At 39.2% G+C, this 14,667-nt stretch overlaps 4 protein-coding genes across 5 annotated transcripts; 1 reads left to right on the top strand and 3 right to left on the bottom strand.

Moving 5' to 3' along the window:
- Window positions 1-2,606: 2,606 nt before the first annotated feature.
- On the bottom strand, window positions 2,607-3,663 carry LOC137588023 (hemoglobin subunit beta-2-like). The gene is made up of 3 exons (XM_068304738.1): window positions 3,505-3,663; window positions 3,154-3,367; window positions 2,607-2,836 (listed from the first exon to the last, which is right to left on the bottom strand). The coding sequence occupies exons 1-3, from the start codon at window positions 3,594-3,596 to the stop codon at window positions 2,708-2,710; spliced, it is 435 nt and encodes a 144-aa protein (XP_068160839.1). The 5' UTR covers window positions 3,597-3,663; the 3' UTR covers window positions 2,607-2,707.
- A 1,418-nt stretch (window positions 3,664-5,081) lies between these two features.
- Window positions 5,082-6,167, top strand: hbae5 (hemoglobin, alpha embryonic 5). Its single transcript, XM_068304739.1, has 3 exons — window positions 5,082-5,241; window positions 5,638-5,845; window positions 5,942-6,167. The coding sequence occupies exons 1-3, from the start codon at window positions 5,147-5,149 to the stop codon at window positions 6,068-6,070; spliced, it is 432 nt and encodes a 143-aa protein (XP_068160840.1). The 5' UTR covers window positions 5,082-5,146; the 3' UTR covers window positions 6,071-6,167.
- Window positions 6,168-6,272: 105 nt separating this feature from the next.
- Window positions 6,273-8,564, bottom strand: aqp8a.2 (aquaporin 8a, tandem duplicate 2). Its single transcript, XM_068304737.1, has 5 exons — window positions 8,302-8,564; window positions 7,817-7,943; window positions 7,512-7,726; window positions 6,465-6,599; window positions 6,273-6,386 (listed from the first exon to the last, which is right to left on the bottom strand). Exons 1-5 carry the CDS (start codon window positions 8,562-8,564, stop codon window positions 6,341-6,343), a joined length of 786 nt encoding a protein of 261 aa, XP_068160838.1. The 3' UTR covers window positions 6,273-6,340.
- A 2,872-nt stretch (window positions 8,565-11,436) lies between these two features.
- Window positions 11,437-14,458, bottom strand: aqp8a.1 (aquaporin 8a, tandem duplicate 1). Of its 2 annotated transcripts, XM_068305576.1 has the most exons (5): window positions 14,164-14,458; window positions 13,665-13,791; window positions 13,049-13,257; window positions 12,809-12,943; window positions 11,437-11,636 (listed from the first exon to the last, which is right to left on the bottom strand). In XM_068305576.1, the coding sequence occupies exons 1-5, from the start codon at window positions 14,430-14,432 to the stop codon at window positions 11,594-11,596; spliced, it is 783 nt and encodes a 260-aa protein (XP_068161677.1). In that variant the 5' UTR covers window positions 14,433-14,458; the 3' UTR covers window positions 11,437-11,593. The 2 variants fall into 2 exon arrangements, with proteins under 2 accessions (XP_068161677.1, XP_068161678.1); XM_068305577.1 differs by lacking the exon at window positions 12,809-12,943.
- Window positions 14,459-14,667: the final 209 nt, after the last annotated feature.

The raw sequence follows: 14,667 nt of genomic DNA, 5'->3' as shown, positions 1-14,667 counted from the left end.
CAATTTACAACTGTAGTAATTAATCTACTACAGTTATAAATTGTGAAACACATTAATGTTAGCTTATTTCACTGATTTGAAGAGAATTATGTGACATTTTGAAGAAACAGTCGCTGAACAGGAATATACTCAACACTAGACACATCTGAGTTCATTTTCCTTCTAGATTAAGTTGTTCACATAGTTCCAATCAGAGATCTCAAATGACTGATATCAATACTACATAAAGGTTCCTGGTTTGAGTCTGTGTGGAGTTTGTATGTTCTCGTCATGTTGGGGTTCTCTCAAGGTTCTCAAGGTTCAACTTCCTCCCTCCTACAAATACATGTACCTCAGGTGAATTGGTAAAAGCAGATTTAGGTGTGAGTATGAGAGGTGCAAGAGAATGGTTGTTTGTCTTTCATGTGGCCCCACAGTTAGCTGGCATCTTGTCTGGGGTGTACCCCGCCTCTCGCCCCTAGCCAGTTGGGATAGATTCAGACCCGTGGCCCGTAAGGCGGATGAGCAGCAGTAGATGAGATGGATGGATGGATGGATGGATAGATGGAAAAATAATAATGCTTTTAAGTATTTTCTTTTCACTGTAGTCATACTTAAACTCCACTTTGACAGATATACTTTTTACTACACTTCAATTATCCAACATCGTTAGCAACTATTTTACAAATTTATATTTTTATGTACAAAAAATGTGAAGTTTATGTATTTTTAATAGTTTTTTATACAAGTGGCCTCTGTGCAAATCAATAATACAGTGAAGACCTGTAAAGATTATTTGATTGATTGATTACCTGAAAATGATTTGTTACTGTGAATGACTATGATTTCTGAAAAACTACAAATTGAGTAACACCCAGGCCTCCAACGCGCTGGTGGCTCTAACCCTCTGACAAGTCTCGCTTTCACCAGTAAATACAATGATAAAGAACCACCACAGAAGAAGAAATCCTACTTTCTTTTCCAAAATGATGATTGTATGCACTACTAACGCTTTGTTACAAATATAACTTGTTTGGTCTTTAGGTGTTAACATGGTCAACTACCTACAGGGTCACTACTTGGCTCACGTATAGCCAGAAGTAAGCAGCTGTAATAAGGATGGCGCAATCCCTGGTGATGTGAAAACCGTGATCTTTGTCTGATTCTGGAATAAACACCAAAATGTGATGCACTGGACATTGACATATAACTTTAGAATCAAGTGCCCTAAACGTTTCGTTAAATTCCATGACCAGTTGCAAAGCAAGTTTACTAAATGGCGTCTTTTCAGTTTGTCATATAGTTTAAAGTCAGTTACTATAAAAGCTATTGCTGATAAATTGTGGTCAGACAATCAGGCTAAGTTTCAGTTGTAGAATCAGAGTTCCTGAAACACTGACTTTATTTTTCCTCTGACTCTCATGTTTGTTTAACATTATGAATTATGATCAGTAAATGTGTAAAATGTCAGATGAAAAAAAATAAAATAAAAACAAATAAATAAATATATACAGTATATATACATATATACTGTGTATATACATATGTATATATAATATGCATATACATTCAATCCTTGTCGGGCTGATTAAATATTCTAACTTCAATATTCTAATTCATTATAAAATCAAAACTATCTAAACTAGTTGAGTCTGGTTACCCTGGTGGAATGATTTAAATGTATTTTTACAGAGCAACGTAAACCTCAGTTGTTTTGTTTGGTTCATTCAAACAAGATGTTTGAATTGAATCCTCCCTGGTCTTCGTCCTTCATGTCCTGCTGTATAATCACCAAAAGAAATGTATTGTTAAACCTCGAATTGTAGTGTGCAGAAACAATGCCAAAGCAAGGACAATATGTGATGACAATCAAATGAAAAGCCATAAAATAATATTACAAAAGGATATGTGAAGTGTGTTAAACACAAACGGTAGGTAATATGGTGAAAGTGGGTTTTAAGGGGGATAAAATTTTATTATTATTATTATTATTATTATTATTATTATTATTATTATTATTATTATTATTATTATTATTATTATTATTATTATTATTATTATTATTATATTCTCTGACGAATCGAAGACCAAATTTTGAATAGGTACAGTACCATCACAAACATAAGTCTTGCAGGCCGCACACAGATTTCACGAACACTGCTGCGGCCTTGTCTCCTGACTGGGACACGAGCTGTGGGGCCTCAAAGGTCCCCCATGAGGGACCCGTCCAGCGAGCAGTGGTTATGTGCCAGTGTCTCTGTCTTTGAGCTAAAAATTTTTTAAAAATAATAAAAGGATTGTTATAGCAAGTAATAACCTTCTCCTTGTGCGCAGTTTACGTGGATTTAGAGGACGCACTGTACACGGAATGCGTCAAGGATTTGCGAGATAGGTTCAGAGCATGAATCCACGACATATATAAGCCAAAAAAACAATTACATCGTGTACGTGACTGACTTCCGAATATGCTAAAATGATATTTATGTATTTGAATAATATTGATTTAGTCATTTTAGTCTTCAATTTTGCTTATATGCCTTCCTAAATCAGTACCTGTCCGGATTTATATGTCATTACGCAAACTTTAAAAAAAATAAATAAAAAAAATCAGAGACCAGAGACGTAAACTACTTCATTGTGCCTTTATTTCTTTCATTGAGGAGACACATATTACATCCAAACAAACTTAAGATCTCATTCATTTGTCCAGGTCAGAAAGCTGCTGGTTTTAGTAGTACTGCGTTCCCAAGGCGGCGATCATCACCGCGAAGAACTTCTGCAAGACAATTTGAATTTCTGGCTTGAAGTTTGCTCCCAATGTACCGGCGATGACGACGGTTATGCAGTCACACAGCAGCTATGGGCAAAGACAAAGAATTAAGTGACATGTCAGATCCTTTAAAAAAAAATAAAAAAATAAAAAATACATCCAGTAATGACGATATTAAAATTTGACACGACTGACAAAACGTCAAACGTGGCATTAAACTGTTTTTTTTTCCACAATAATAATTTACTCATCTTACATTTCAACATGGTTTGTGTTGACACTTTATTTCCTATATGTTTATTAAGTGTATTATTAAGTGTATTATTAAGTGTATTATCATATGTAATAAACGTGGTATATGTGAGTGTGATGAGTGATTTTCATGCATGAACCTAAACATTTACCCTGAAGTTATTTGGGTCCACCTCCAGTGTGGTGGAGTGCAGGGTGCTTAAGGCGGTGAACTCGCTCTTTATGTTGTCCATGTTCTTCAATGCCCGGTTTACACCGCCCATCACTGTGGCGCCGTGTTTTGTGATCTTCTCGTTGGTGTTGATGGAACCGAGGTCCCCGAAGTTGCTGAAGTACCTCTGTGTCCAGGGGTAGACGATCAGGCACCTGCAGGGAAAAGGACAGCTAAGTTGGAGACGATTCTGCACACAGTGAGACAATAAAAAGGAAGTCGGAAATATTCTAGCTGAAACCGTCTAATTTACGCAACACCTGAGGAGTTTCAGGGGCCACGCTCTCCATACCTGCGCAGAGCCTTGGCCCCAACATCTGCAGAGTCGATCTTGCCGAAAACATCCTTGAGGAGGATGCGCTCCTGTGCACTCCACGCAACCATGGCTACTCGTGTAGATTTTGCTTCAGACTTGAGAAATGAAGTTAAATAAGTTACATCTTGACCCCCCACTATTTAATTGAGTCAAGGTCCCCCCGCCCAGAAGGAGAGGTCGGTTGTGATAGGCTGGAGATGACGTGTTGGTGATAAACTCGTTGAATCGTCCAAATGTTTTTGGCATCTTTTCAAATTGAGTTGAAAGTAATTTCAGATTTGACACGACGCCAAAGGGCTGACCTCGATGTGAACCTGATGCTCAAGACTCAGTTACAAAAATGTCAACCTGCTATCAGAAACAGACAGTTTTCAAGTTTGAGGAGATGTAATTTATAAAACAGGAAGTGAGTTGGAATAATATGTCGCTGGTAACTTTAAATCAAATAAATTATTTTCCAATTATTAAGACGTCTTCTTTGAGAAATTGTTAGTGTTGGTTCTGATATTATTAACTCGTGATCGGCCTTATTTCAAACATTCAGGGCAATTATTATCATTTTTCTTACAGTGAAGGAGTTTTTTTGTTGTTGTTTTTTTAAACTGTTAAAGCTGAAGAGTAATTTGCACTGACTCTGACCGTCAGTGGCCGTGTGTGACACCACTGTTATCTGGAGTGACAGTAGTGGTATCTTCTAAACGCAGCCTCTCCACCCAGACACTGCTGCCAACGCGTTCGTGAACTTTGATGAAGACTCATGCGGTGATTAAGATTCTCAATGGACGGAAAATACACAGATCGAAACCATGGTGCACTGATGATGTGATCATTTAATTGGATGAAATGTTTAATCAAATGCACATACAATATCTCCTGCTGGAGCGGCGGGCGGGGGCAGAGATTTGATTACAATCTGTGTTTGTTTTTTAATCAAATTCCAATCGTGTGATTTTTCCTTGAATAAACTTAAATCAATCGTCATTATTTGTGAATTAAAAACCTTTAGAAATTTACGTCAAGTGAGTGAAAACGTCCAAAAAAAACTTGATACTTCGACTGTGTCCCTTCTTCTTCTTCTTCTTCTTCTTCATAGAAGAAATCACACTTTATTATTAGCAGTAGAGGAGTTTTATTCAAACCATTCACTATTTATTATTTACTTATAACCAAATGTTAATAACTAATTGTGTGTGGACAATTACTTTCTCTATTTTGAAGATCAGGTTGATTGAAATTAACCTCCCAGCGCCCCTTCTGAGGCTCCTTCGTGTGACCCGAGATGCCCCCCCCCCCCCTCACCTCAAGCGAGCCTCGACCTCACCCACCCCTGGATTCCGTGCCTATCAAACATTTTGAACACATGTGATAACTTCATGATTTATCTTGTTTTTGCCAGCCGACACACACGATGTGAGCAGCTGATAAAGCCTCTCTGGGTGGCATCTGGCCACTGGACTTTCTATCAGTCTTTGGGGGAAGGGGCCAATCTTCGTGGGGGACGTGTCTTGGCATTCGTACCCGTGGGCGTGATACTCGAGCAAATTGAATTTAAGGAATGACCCAAACATGCCAGACATCACCATCGAATTCAGGTGAAGAGAGAGAGAGCTGAGCCATCATGAGTTTGACCGTTCAAGAGAGGGACGCTGTCGTGAACCTGTGGGGTAAAATCTCCAAGTCCTCAGATGCGATCGGTGCCGAGGCGCTGGGCAGGTGAGTGACTTTAATGTCATCACTAAGTTTATTTTTTCAGTTCAAACTTTATTTTATTTGATGTTTAATCCGAACCTAATATCACCATTACTCCATTACAGCCTGTGATCGCGTCTTGCCCAGGTGCGCTATAAGCGTTTCATTTAAAGTTTGCGCCATTTGTGCGTAATTTATAATCGGGAAATATATAAACCGTGTATATACTGTGTATATATATAGGAATTTTATTATCTAGAACAAGAACAAGAACACACCTGCTCCAGATGAGACTTGAACTCACAACATCTGCATATCTCACTTCTGTACTGTCATTTAAGTGCAGCGCGCTGGGCCGATTGCGCCATTGCAGCGCGTATTACGCACAACATAAAACTCACTGTCTCCGCGTCTGTGCAGGATGCTCGCTGTATATTCGCAAACCAGAAGCTACTTCAAGCACTGGACAGACCTGAACTACGGCTCCGAGCCCGTTAGAATCCACTCAAAGAAGATCATGGGTGGGATAAATCAGGCTGTGAGCAAGATCGATGACCTGAAAGGGGGCCTGTCGGAGCTCAGCCTGTACCACGCCTTCAAGTTGAAAGTCGACCCGGCCAACTTCCCGGTGGGTTGAACGCCTTCAGCAGCTGCTTTGCACACATAAAAATGACTGAAAGCGTTTCAGATTGACTGTAGATGTTTGTCCTTTTGACATCCACAGCTCTTGAGCCACTGCCTCATCGTGGTCATCTCCATGATGTTCCCCAAAGACTTCACCCCAGAGGTCCACCTCGCCTTCGATAAATTCCTCGCCGCCGTCACCGCGGCTCTCTCTGAGAGATACCGCTAAGGTGCGAGCGGGGGGTCTGTGTGGGACGGGGTCTGCCACGCACGACAGAACGTGATTCACGTGAAATATGAAACAATAAACTCCACGCAGCCCAAAACCATGTGTCTTTCTTTGTTTTATTTATCTCTCTCGTGTTTTCATACGTCACTCATACTTCATACATGGACAGGTAACAGTATAAAGTCTACATGCATTTGGTTGCTTTTTTTTTTATGGACAGGTTGTTTTCAGGTTTATTGTCGTCCATGCAGCAATAAACACATAAGGAGGCTATGATTTCATAACGACCCGTAGCTTATCATCGCCGAGAATGAGCCTGGAATAGGGGAGATAGGACATGAGGAAGATGGAGTTATGTCATTCAGTGTCAACAGTTGAGTGTGTCTGATCTCACCTGAGCAGAGCCGCGGCCACCAGACCCCCTCCGATGGGCCCCACCCAGTAAACCCAGTGGTAGCTCCAGTAGTTGGTCATCAGAGCAGGACCGAAGGCCCTGGCAGGGTTCAGGCACGTCCCTGACACGTCGCCCCTGAAATATGATTCAATTATAAAAAAAATATTTTAAAAAAAGTGTTTTTAAAAAAAATAATAGTCAACTACTTAATAAATACTTTAAAAATTGGGAAAAAGTCAGATTTTATTTCATAAAGCACACTTTAGGATCCTTTAGATTTTCAAGTGAAGGTGGCTTTTAAAATAATTCTAGAATTCTGTTTGTACAATGAAAGCTATTAAGTAAAATAAGGTTCAGGGGAAAAAAACCAATATAAATCACACCAATGATAATAAAATATTCTGATATATTACCTGAATAAATATTTTCAAATATGTCAAATTACATTCCATGCAAGCAATTAATAACAACAACTCCTAACTTCTCAGATAAAATAATATAAAATACCTTTAAAAATTATGCTTCTTTACCAAAACATGTCTGACTTAATGCTGACATCTCTCTCTCTCTCTCTCTCTCTCTCTCTCTCTCTCTCTCTCTCTCTCTCTCTCTCTCTCTCTCTCTCTCTCTCTCTCTCTCTCTCTCTCTCTCTCTCTCTCTCTCTCTCTGTCTCTCTCTCTCTCTCTCTCTCTCTCTCTCTCTCTCTCTCTCTCTCTCTCTCTCTCTCTCTATGGATGGATGGATGGATGGATGGATGGATGGATGGATGGATGGATGGATGGATGGATGGATGGATGGATAGATAGATAGATAGATAGATAGATAGATAGATAGATAGATAGATAGATAGATAGATAGATAGATAGATAGATAGATAGATAGATAGATAGATAGATAGATAGATAGATAGATAGATAGATAGATAGATAGATAGATAGAGTCAAAGTGGTGACAGAAACTGTACCTGCGTATGGGGAAGTTCAGCTGGGTGTAAATATTTAACAGCACAGAAACAATAAACTTTATCATCAGTGTCTTTTATCTCACCCTGCTAGGATGTTAATCATGACGGTACAGCCCACTAGGAAAGGAGCCAGTGGTGTTTTTGTCTTGGTATTAACCGCCACCAGCAGCACGACCATCGTGACCAGGCAGGTCATGGCCACCTCCCCAAAGATGGCTTTAGACAGCTGGCTGTCTGACTTGAGAATATCAAACGCTGCACCTGTAGCATTGTAGTAGCGATCCACAGGGGTCATCATCTGTGGAAGGCAGTGTAGAGGGTTTGAGTGGGCAAAAATAGTCGAAACATGCACCCCTTAAACTGATTGTACAGTTCACTTTGACCTGACCTTGGCCATTCCAGCTCCAAGCACTCCTCCGATCAACTGGCTGACCAGGTAGGGTCCCACCATCATGAGCTCCATGCCTCCACACAGGTAGATGGCAATGGTGAAGGGAGGGTTGAAATGGGAGCCACTGGATGAAGAGAAGCAGCAGAGAAAAAAATCAAATCAGGCAGAAACAGAGGGGAGGCAATTTACTGAAAATATATGATCAAAACAGCACATGATATATATGATATTTATGCAGCAGATATAGCAGATGCAACATTTTCATGTGCAGCTATTAAGTGCACATTCACACATAGATGGAACAACCAATAAGGTGCGATATCTAATGTTCGAATGCCAGTCTTCTAATCAGTGAACAACTTGAGCCACCTCATTAACCATAGCCACCCAAACAGGCATTTACACTCCCAAAATCCAAATCAGGCAATAAAAAAAAAAAATTTACAAAGAGTCTGCTTCATTTAATGCTTTATGTAAATTACCTGATGTTATCCATAACAGCCACCATCACCGCCACGGCCAGTCCATGCACCAGAGCTGGCTGCAGTCGTCCAGCTGCTGGTACATTCTCAATGACTGACACACAGCCAATGAAAACAAAGAACATAGTACCCACAATCTCGGCCAGGCATGGCTGGAACAGCTTTTCAAATTTGTTGGGAGGTGGTTTGGACTCAGACGGCTTCTTGCCCTTCTCCATCAGAGTCGTGTCTGTCTCATCCATTTCCATTTTCTCAACTCCCATAGTCGTCTGTTTGATTTTCCACAATCAGACACTTTGTTTTCAGGAGAGCAGCTGATTGCCTCTGCACGAAACCCTGTGGATACAAAGTCAAGTTCATCACAAGGTGTTATGCTTATTTATAATGTTCATCAGCAACCTGAATTGCATCACGGGTAATAAAACATCAAAGGTAACACTGTTGTAAATTATACAATCTCCACCCCCAACAAGGTCTTTGACACCTGTCTGGCGATGCCATCAGTTCCATTCGGTCCAGGTACTCCTGCCCCCTAAGCGCCCTCACAATTTATGACCCACTTGAAATGGTTTCTGTATCTGCACAAACCACACATGTCTGCATTCCTTATTTAACAACATGTACAGTCTGAAACCAGTGTCCATGTTCATTTTAGTGATATCATATAAATACAAGACATATCTAATAATTAAAGATAAAACCATGTTATTTGAAGTGAAATTCCTTCTCAATAAAACAGCATCTCTTGAGTTTGAATGATTAACTCTCAGAGCTACAATGAGAAAAAAATGTGAAACTTTGACAAAACAAGTATGCACGCAATAATTAATTCTGACATTTTTTAATGATGAGATGAGTCCACATTTATGAGGCATTTTGCCCTCATTGTCAGTATTTTTTTTCCTCATTTATAAATTCCACACATTCTGAGGTATATTTTGACAGTTGTGACACTTATTTAATATTACCTCCCTCGTAAATATGACTTTATGATGGGGTTTTTAAAAAAAAAAATTTACAGTATTTCCAAATACTTAAAAATTTAATCTTGTAAGTGTTTGACTATAAAAGTACATACTTATTCATGAAATTCTGTTTTTTGAAATGCCAGATTCTTTTCTCCATATAGTCCTCATTTATTTACCACACGTACTGTATAATAACAGACATCAATCAATCAATAAACTTTTATTTATATAGCGCTTAATCACATCTTACATTTCAAAGCGCTTCACAGATAGAACATGACCAATGAACGCTTATATTGTCACTGCAGACCACTATCCATCTAGTTTGCTGGTACTGAATTTGTGGCTTTTAGCTTGCTGTATCTTTAGTGATGTAACCACAAAGCCTCATGGAAGACTTCTCTACTCATGATTTATTTTATTGTAGCCAATGCAGTTCAATCGCGGACACAGATTTGAAATGACTGATACATCCAGTAGCAAAGGATCTGACACAATATTCCTGTTCTTTTTTTTTAACTCCAACATTATTAATAGAGTTCAAAGTAGATCTCTTTTAACTTTTCAGATGAGAAGACCTCTCTGTCATTCAACAATATTTACAAAAGTTCATAAATATTAAAGATGAATGAAGACAAATTTTTTCATGATTTTTTTCATATCTTTGCTACAGTTGTGTGGTTATCAGATCTGCCTATGACTTTCTGACACGCTACCATGTCATTTGATCCCACTCACCACACACAAACGATTAGCTGATTGCTCTGCTCTTTTCTTCTTTTAAGCTTCCAAGGCAGAACATTTGCAGATCTGATGAGTGCCCAGGTGAGCCTGGAGGTGCCCCAGCGGAATTACCGGGTACAGGGGTAGTATCTCTCAGGATCCTACTCAGTGATATGGAGATCATCTGGTACTTTGCACTGCTGTTCAATGAATAATCCCTAACAAAAGTCAGGTACTTCCTGTCAGCAAAACACATCCAGCACCCCTTATTCTTGGCAGCAGAGTCCAGCTCGGGTTCAGGAGTTTGGTTTCAATGCAATGTGAGCAACAGCTCCAGTTCCAGAATCCTTTAAAACTGTCTGCAATGCCAGGCCTTAACACACCTAAGACCTTGCCTTTACCTGCCATCCAGCTAGAAATTCTCCCTACTGCATTGTTTACAGGTGTGTGTCATGCATGTTGTAGGTTATAGCCTCTATCAAGACAAGGTCCACTGGTCGGTGAATTTTCCTCTCTCGATTTAGACAGGAGCTCCAGTTTTACAGTGCCCAGACAAGCAGTAAGTCTTTTTTAGCCAGAACAAGTTCCATAAGAACTTTTCAATTTGAAATATTTGAAAACTTATTTCTAATGCATTGTAGAAATAAACAAACAAGTGTTAAAATATAAAGGCAGAACAACAGCTCTGAAATCATAGAGGAGTCGGTTTTATTACTGTAAACAATACTGATGGACGGGTTCAAGGACTCAATGTGTCCTCGCGTGTACTGCTGAGGAACTGGGTGAATGGAATAATTAATTAACACGTTCCAACTTCTACCTCGAATTCAATTGAGTGTCGGAATTTCTCCTTTTCTTCTTTATCTCTGCTGTTGATCTGACATAAAGAGCCCCTGATCAGGATCATGTTTATGTGTGACAATCATGTTTTGCACTGGGTTATGTGATGGTGACTAGAACACGTGATGAACACATATTTCTTCTGTCAAGTTCTGCATGCACAGGATTTTGTAAACCGTTTTAGATGCACACTATTTATAACTTTATGCACATGGACACAGAGGTTTTGTCATTATTATGGCTGTGCGTATTTTTGAAATGTAGCAGGTTTTTCATTTTAACTAACTGCTATCTTTAATTTAATGTAAGGGCATTGGTTTATGATTGCCATCTAGAGTTATTATATTATCATGCCTTGTCCTTGTAACAGTCTTTTCAGTAATAAAGTGATCAAAGCCAGGTTTTCCACTGAGGACTTTGACCCAAATAATGAATAAATGCTGTAAAGTTTGGTCATGTAAAATTGTCTCTGTGGACTTTTCTATCATTGTCATTTACATCATCATCATCAAAGAAGTTCAAGTTTGTAGTAGCTATCAGAGCCTTATCATAACCATCAAACACTTTATTGAATATTGAAATACAAACATGTTATTGAGTGGGTGCCAACAATTATATGTGGTTCAAGGACAAATACACTCACACATACATTTTTGTGATGTTGAAACTTAACAGGGTGACTTTGTAGCGCTGTGGGCACATTCAGATGAAATGATATTGTATCTGTTCTGATGTCCCTTGCCTTCTTTAATAAATTCCTCTCATTTCAATATAATCCGAATCTTCTTGTCACCAAAGACAAACCTGCAAAAGAGGAATAGTAAAATTATTGAAAATGACCACAAAGAAACATAAAATGACAAAATAACCATATAAAATAACAGATGCAAAATTACTATGGTTCAACTTAAGACACGAGGTGACAGTAGTTATTTTTGGTCTTAGAGTTGTGGGTTCATACAGGTAAATACTCAGAGATCTTTTCTCATAAAGATAGTTTATCACCATGTATACCTTGATTGAACTAAAGCAGGTCGTATTAAGGCAAAGCTGTTTAGGTGGAGCCACAGGAACACAGTTCTCTCTGTGGGGTTAGAACGAGGTCCAATGAACCAGTAGGACAGAGGTTACTACAGTTACTGCTGAATGACGTCCTGAGAAAATCTAACTAGCTGCTGACCTTTGTGGTTCAAACCAGGTCCTCGTCCATACAGCTGTCTATCTTAACTAGATTATTGTCTTCTGGACTGCTGGCCTGTCGCTATCATGTGTAGGTTATGGATTGATATGAGGTGCCATCACTGCATGCTTTTCTTTGGACCTTTGCACATTCTGTGGTCAATACTTTGCATTCTTCTGCCCATGAATTTCCAGGTCTTACATTCAGAATATAATATAATTGGGGTCTAACAGTTACAGTTCTAATTATTAAATTAATGAAAATAAATGCCTGGTTTCCATTTACTGAAATCTGAAATTCATTCTAATTTTGTTTCTTTTCACCCATGAAAAAGTTTTGCATGTGAGGGAACTGAAACTACTGTAGCTGTATGGAAATTACCCTTCTGCCATCTAGTGACTGCTTTTTATTTTTGTGTTCAAAGAACACTGCTACACTGCTGAACCTTTACATTTTAAACAAATTGTTTAATTTTGGCCAAATGTAGTACATTCACAGTTATATCAATACAGATACAATGTAGCCTGTTTTCTTTAAAGGAAAAACACATTTTGTCTTCAAATTCTAGCCTATTTTCCAAATGTTTTGATTGTAATCATCTTGCCTACGAGAAGATGGATGGATGGATGGATGGATGGATGGATGGATGGATGGATGGATGGGAGCTAACACGCTGACATTTCATCCGTGCTTTGGTCTGCGTAACGTTCTGCTGTCATAATCATTATATTTCAGTCTAGTCACAGACTTAATTGCTCTGATTGGTTGTACATCTGTACAGTGGAATCCAGTTTACCTGATGATGCTGACTGTGATCAGAGCTCCACAAATGGGCCCAACCCAAAAGATCCAGTGATGCCTCCAGTGGTTGGCGACGGCTGCAGGACCAAAGGCTCGGGCAGGGTTCATGCAGGCTCCAGACAGTATCCCTCTGCAACAACACCCAGCACAGACTGACTGTATGCACCCTGATCCATCCATCCATGCATCCATACATGCATACATTCATACACACATACTGTACACGCATACGTACCCAGCAAGTATATTGGCCGTCACAGTGAGGCCTATGCAGAAGGGTGCCAGTGGGGACCTTGTTTGGCTGTTGATGGCCCCCATGCACACCACCAGGGTGAGAAACACGGTCATTATCACCTCTGCTAGTGTAACTGCAGCCAGATTATTGGAAGTCACGCTGAAGGCAGCGCCAAGCGAATCATCATACATGGCAGAGGGGAACACAGCCTGAGAGTAAAACACATGTTCATTTATCTTCACCCTTAATTTCGTTCAACAAACAAACTTGCATGATAAACTAAATTCAGACTTAAAATATCAGTTCTTATGTGTTATATGGAGGTCAAAAAAAGTCCATTTTAATCTCAAAGATATTAAATCAACATTTAGATTGAGTTGAAGTTGATCCATTATTTTCAAAGATATTATAATGAAAGGACAAATTTTTAAATTTCTGTGTAATGTTTTCAGTTATTGTCTCGTACTATTTATTTTTAATTTGGATAAACAAATATGCAGCATTTAAAAGAATTGGATTCTGCAGATTAAATTTTGTCTCTTCATTTGTGATTTATATTTTAATATGAATGTTTATGTTTCCCATACAGAAATTGAACTTCCACAGTTTTCCTTACTTTGGTCAAACCGGCAGCAGCCAACCCTCCCAACATCTGAGCCAGGATATAAGGCACCAGCAGCAGAAGCTCCATCCCTCCACAGAGGTAGGCAGCCAGAGATACAGCAGGATTAAAGTGACCCCCACTACAATAAATACAATGGACTTTACTTTCTGACTCTCAAATTCTAATCTAACAAAGCAATATGATATTAACTTTATAAATTAATCACCTATCCATCTGACAATACAATTTGTGAATGATTGTTTGCTTCTAACAAGTTGTAAAGTGACATAAAGTTAATACAAACATTATATAAGAGCAAAACAAGCTTACGAGAATACCTTAAAATATTTGCAACATATTTTAAATGTCAGTTTATGTTGTCTTTGATTTTACACATATTTTTGGAAAGTATTATTATTTTAACATCGTAAAATAACACCCGATCACTTCACAAACATTGATTATTAAGCATTTCACATGCATAACAAAGGTGTATGTCATCAGTCATTACCTTATCTGTCCAAACACCATGATCATCACCCCCAGCGCCAGTCCGTGTGCCACAGCAGGCTGGATGACACCAGTTGATCCAGCGTTCCCAATAACAGACGCACACCCCGCAAACACAAACAGGCATGTCCCAAACAGCTCAGCCAGGCAGGGCTGCACATACTTCTCAAAGACGTCTGTCTTCTTCTTGCTGCTGCTCATGTCTCCCTCCATAGACTGTCCCAAATCTGTCACTGTGAAGACCCCCACCTTGTTTTCTTCCTCTGACATGCTGAATTGACGTGAAACACTTTATGTTCAACCTGACTTCCTGTGATGGGCAACAGCCTAATATTTGGAGGTCTGACGTCCGGACACTATATGAGCCATTCATGGTGTGATGAAAGAAGGGACTGCACATCCCCATTATTTTTTCTACAATGCCCCACCTTCCTGCAATTGTTCATACTCCCAAGACTTTTCACACTTAATCATAAAGCTCATAAAATTACTAGCACTATAGATA

This window comes from Antennarius striatus, chromosome 21, assembly GCF_040054535.1.
Source record: "Antennarius striatus isolate MH-2024 chromosome 21, ASM4005453v1, whole genome shotgun sequence".
NCBI classification, from domain to species: domain Eukaryota; kingdom Metazoa; phylum Chordata; class Actinopteri; order Lophiiformes; family Antennariidae; genus Antennarius; species Antennarius striatus.
The sequence above is the reverse complement of the archived record's forward strand: the minus strand, read 5'-3'. Positions and strand labels throughout refer to the sequence as shown.

Coding starts and splice junctions, on each gene's coding strand:
- aqp8a.2 (XM_068304737.1), bottom strand. CDS start 8,564: ATGGGAGTTGAGAAAATGGAAATGGATGAGACAGACACGACTCTGATG. Junction 7,727..7,816: donor TTGGAGCTGGAATGGCCAAG/GTCAGGTCAAAG, acceptor TGCCTTCCACAG/ATGATGACCCCTGTGGATCG. Junction 6,387..6,464: donor GTGGCCGCGGCTCTGCTCAG/GTGAGATCAGAC, acceptor CCCCTATTCCAG/GCTCATTCTCGGCGATGATA.
- LOC137588023 (XM_068304738.1), bottom strand. CDS start 3,596: ATGGTTGCGTGGAGTGCACAGGAGCGCATCCTCCTCAAGGATGTTTTC. Junction 3,368..3,504: donor GGGGCCAAGGCTCTGCGCAG/GTATGGAGAGCG, acceptor TTTTCCCTGCAG/GTGCCTGATCGTCTACCCCT. Junction 2,837..3,153: donor TGGACCCAAATAACTTCAGG/GTAAATGTTTAG, acceptor CTTTGCCCATAG/CTGCTGTGTGACTGCATAAC.
- hbae5 (XM_068304739.1), top strand. CDS start 5,147: ATGAGTTTGACCGTTCAAGAGAGGGACGCTGTCGTGAACCTGTGGGGT. Junction 5,242..5,637: donor GGTGCCGAGGCGCTGGGCAG/GTGAGTGACTTT, acceptor GCGTCTGTGCAG/GATGCTCGCTGTATATTCGC. Junction 5,846..5,941: donor TCGACCCGGCCAACTTCCCG/GTGGGTTGAACG, acceptor TGACATCCACAG/CTCTTGAGCCACTGCCTCAT.
- aqp8a.1 (XM_068305576.1), bottom strand. CDS start 14,432: ATGTCAGAGGAAGAAAACAAGGTGGGGGTCTTCACAGTGACAGATTTG. Junction 13,792..14,163: donor ATGGTGTTTGGACAGATAAG/GTAATGACTGAT, acceptor TATTTATTGTAG/TGGGGGTCACTTTAATCCTG. Junction 13,258..13,664: donor CTGCTGCCGGTTTGACCAAA/GTAAGGAAAACT, acceptor TTTTACTCTCAG/GCTGTGTTCCCCTCTGCCAT.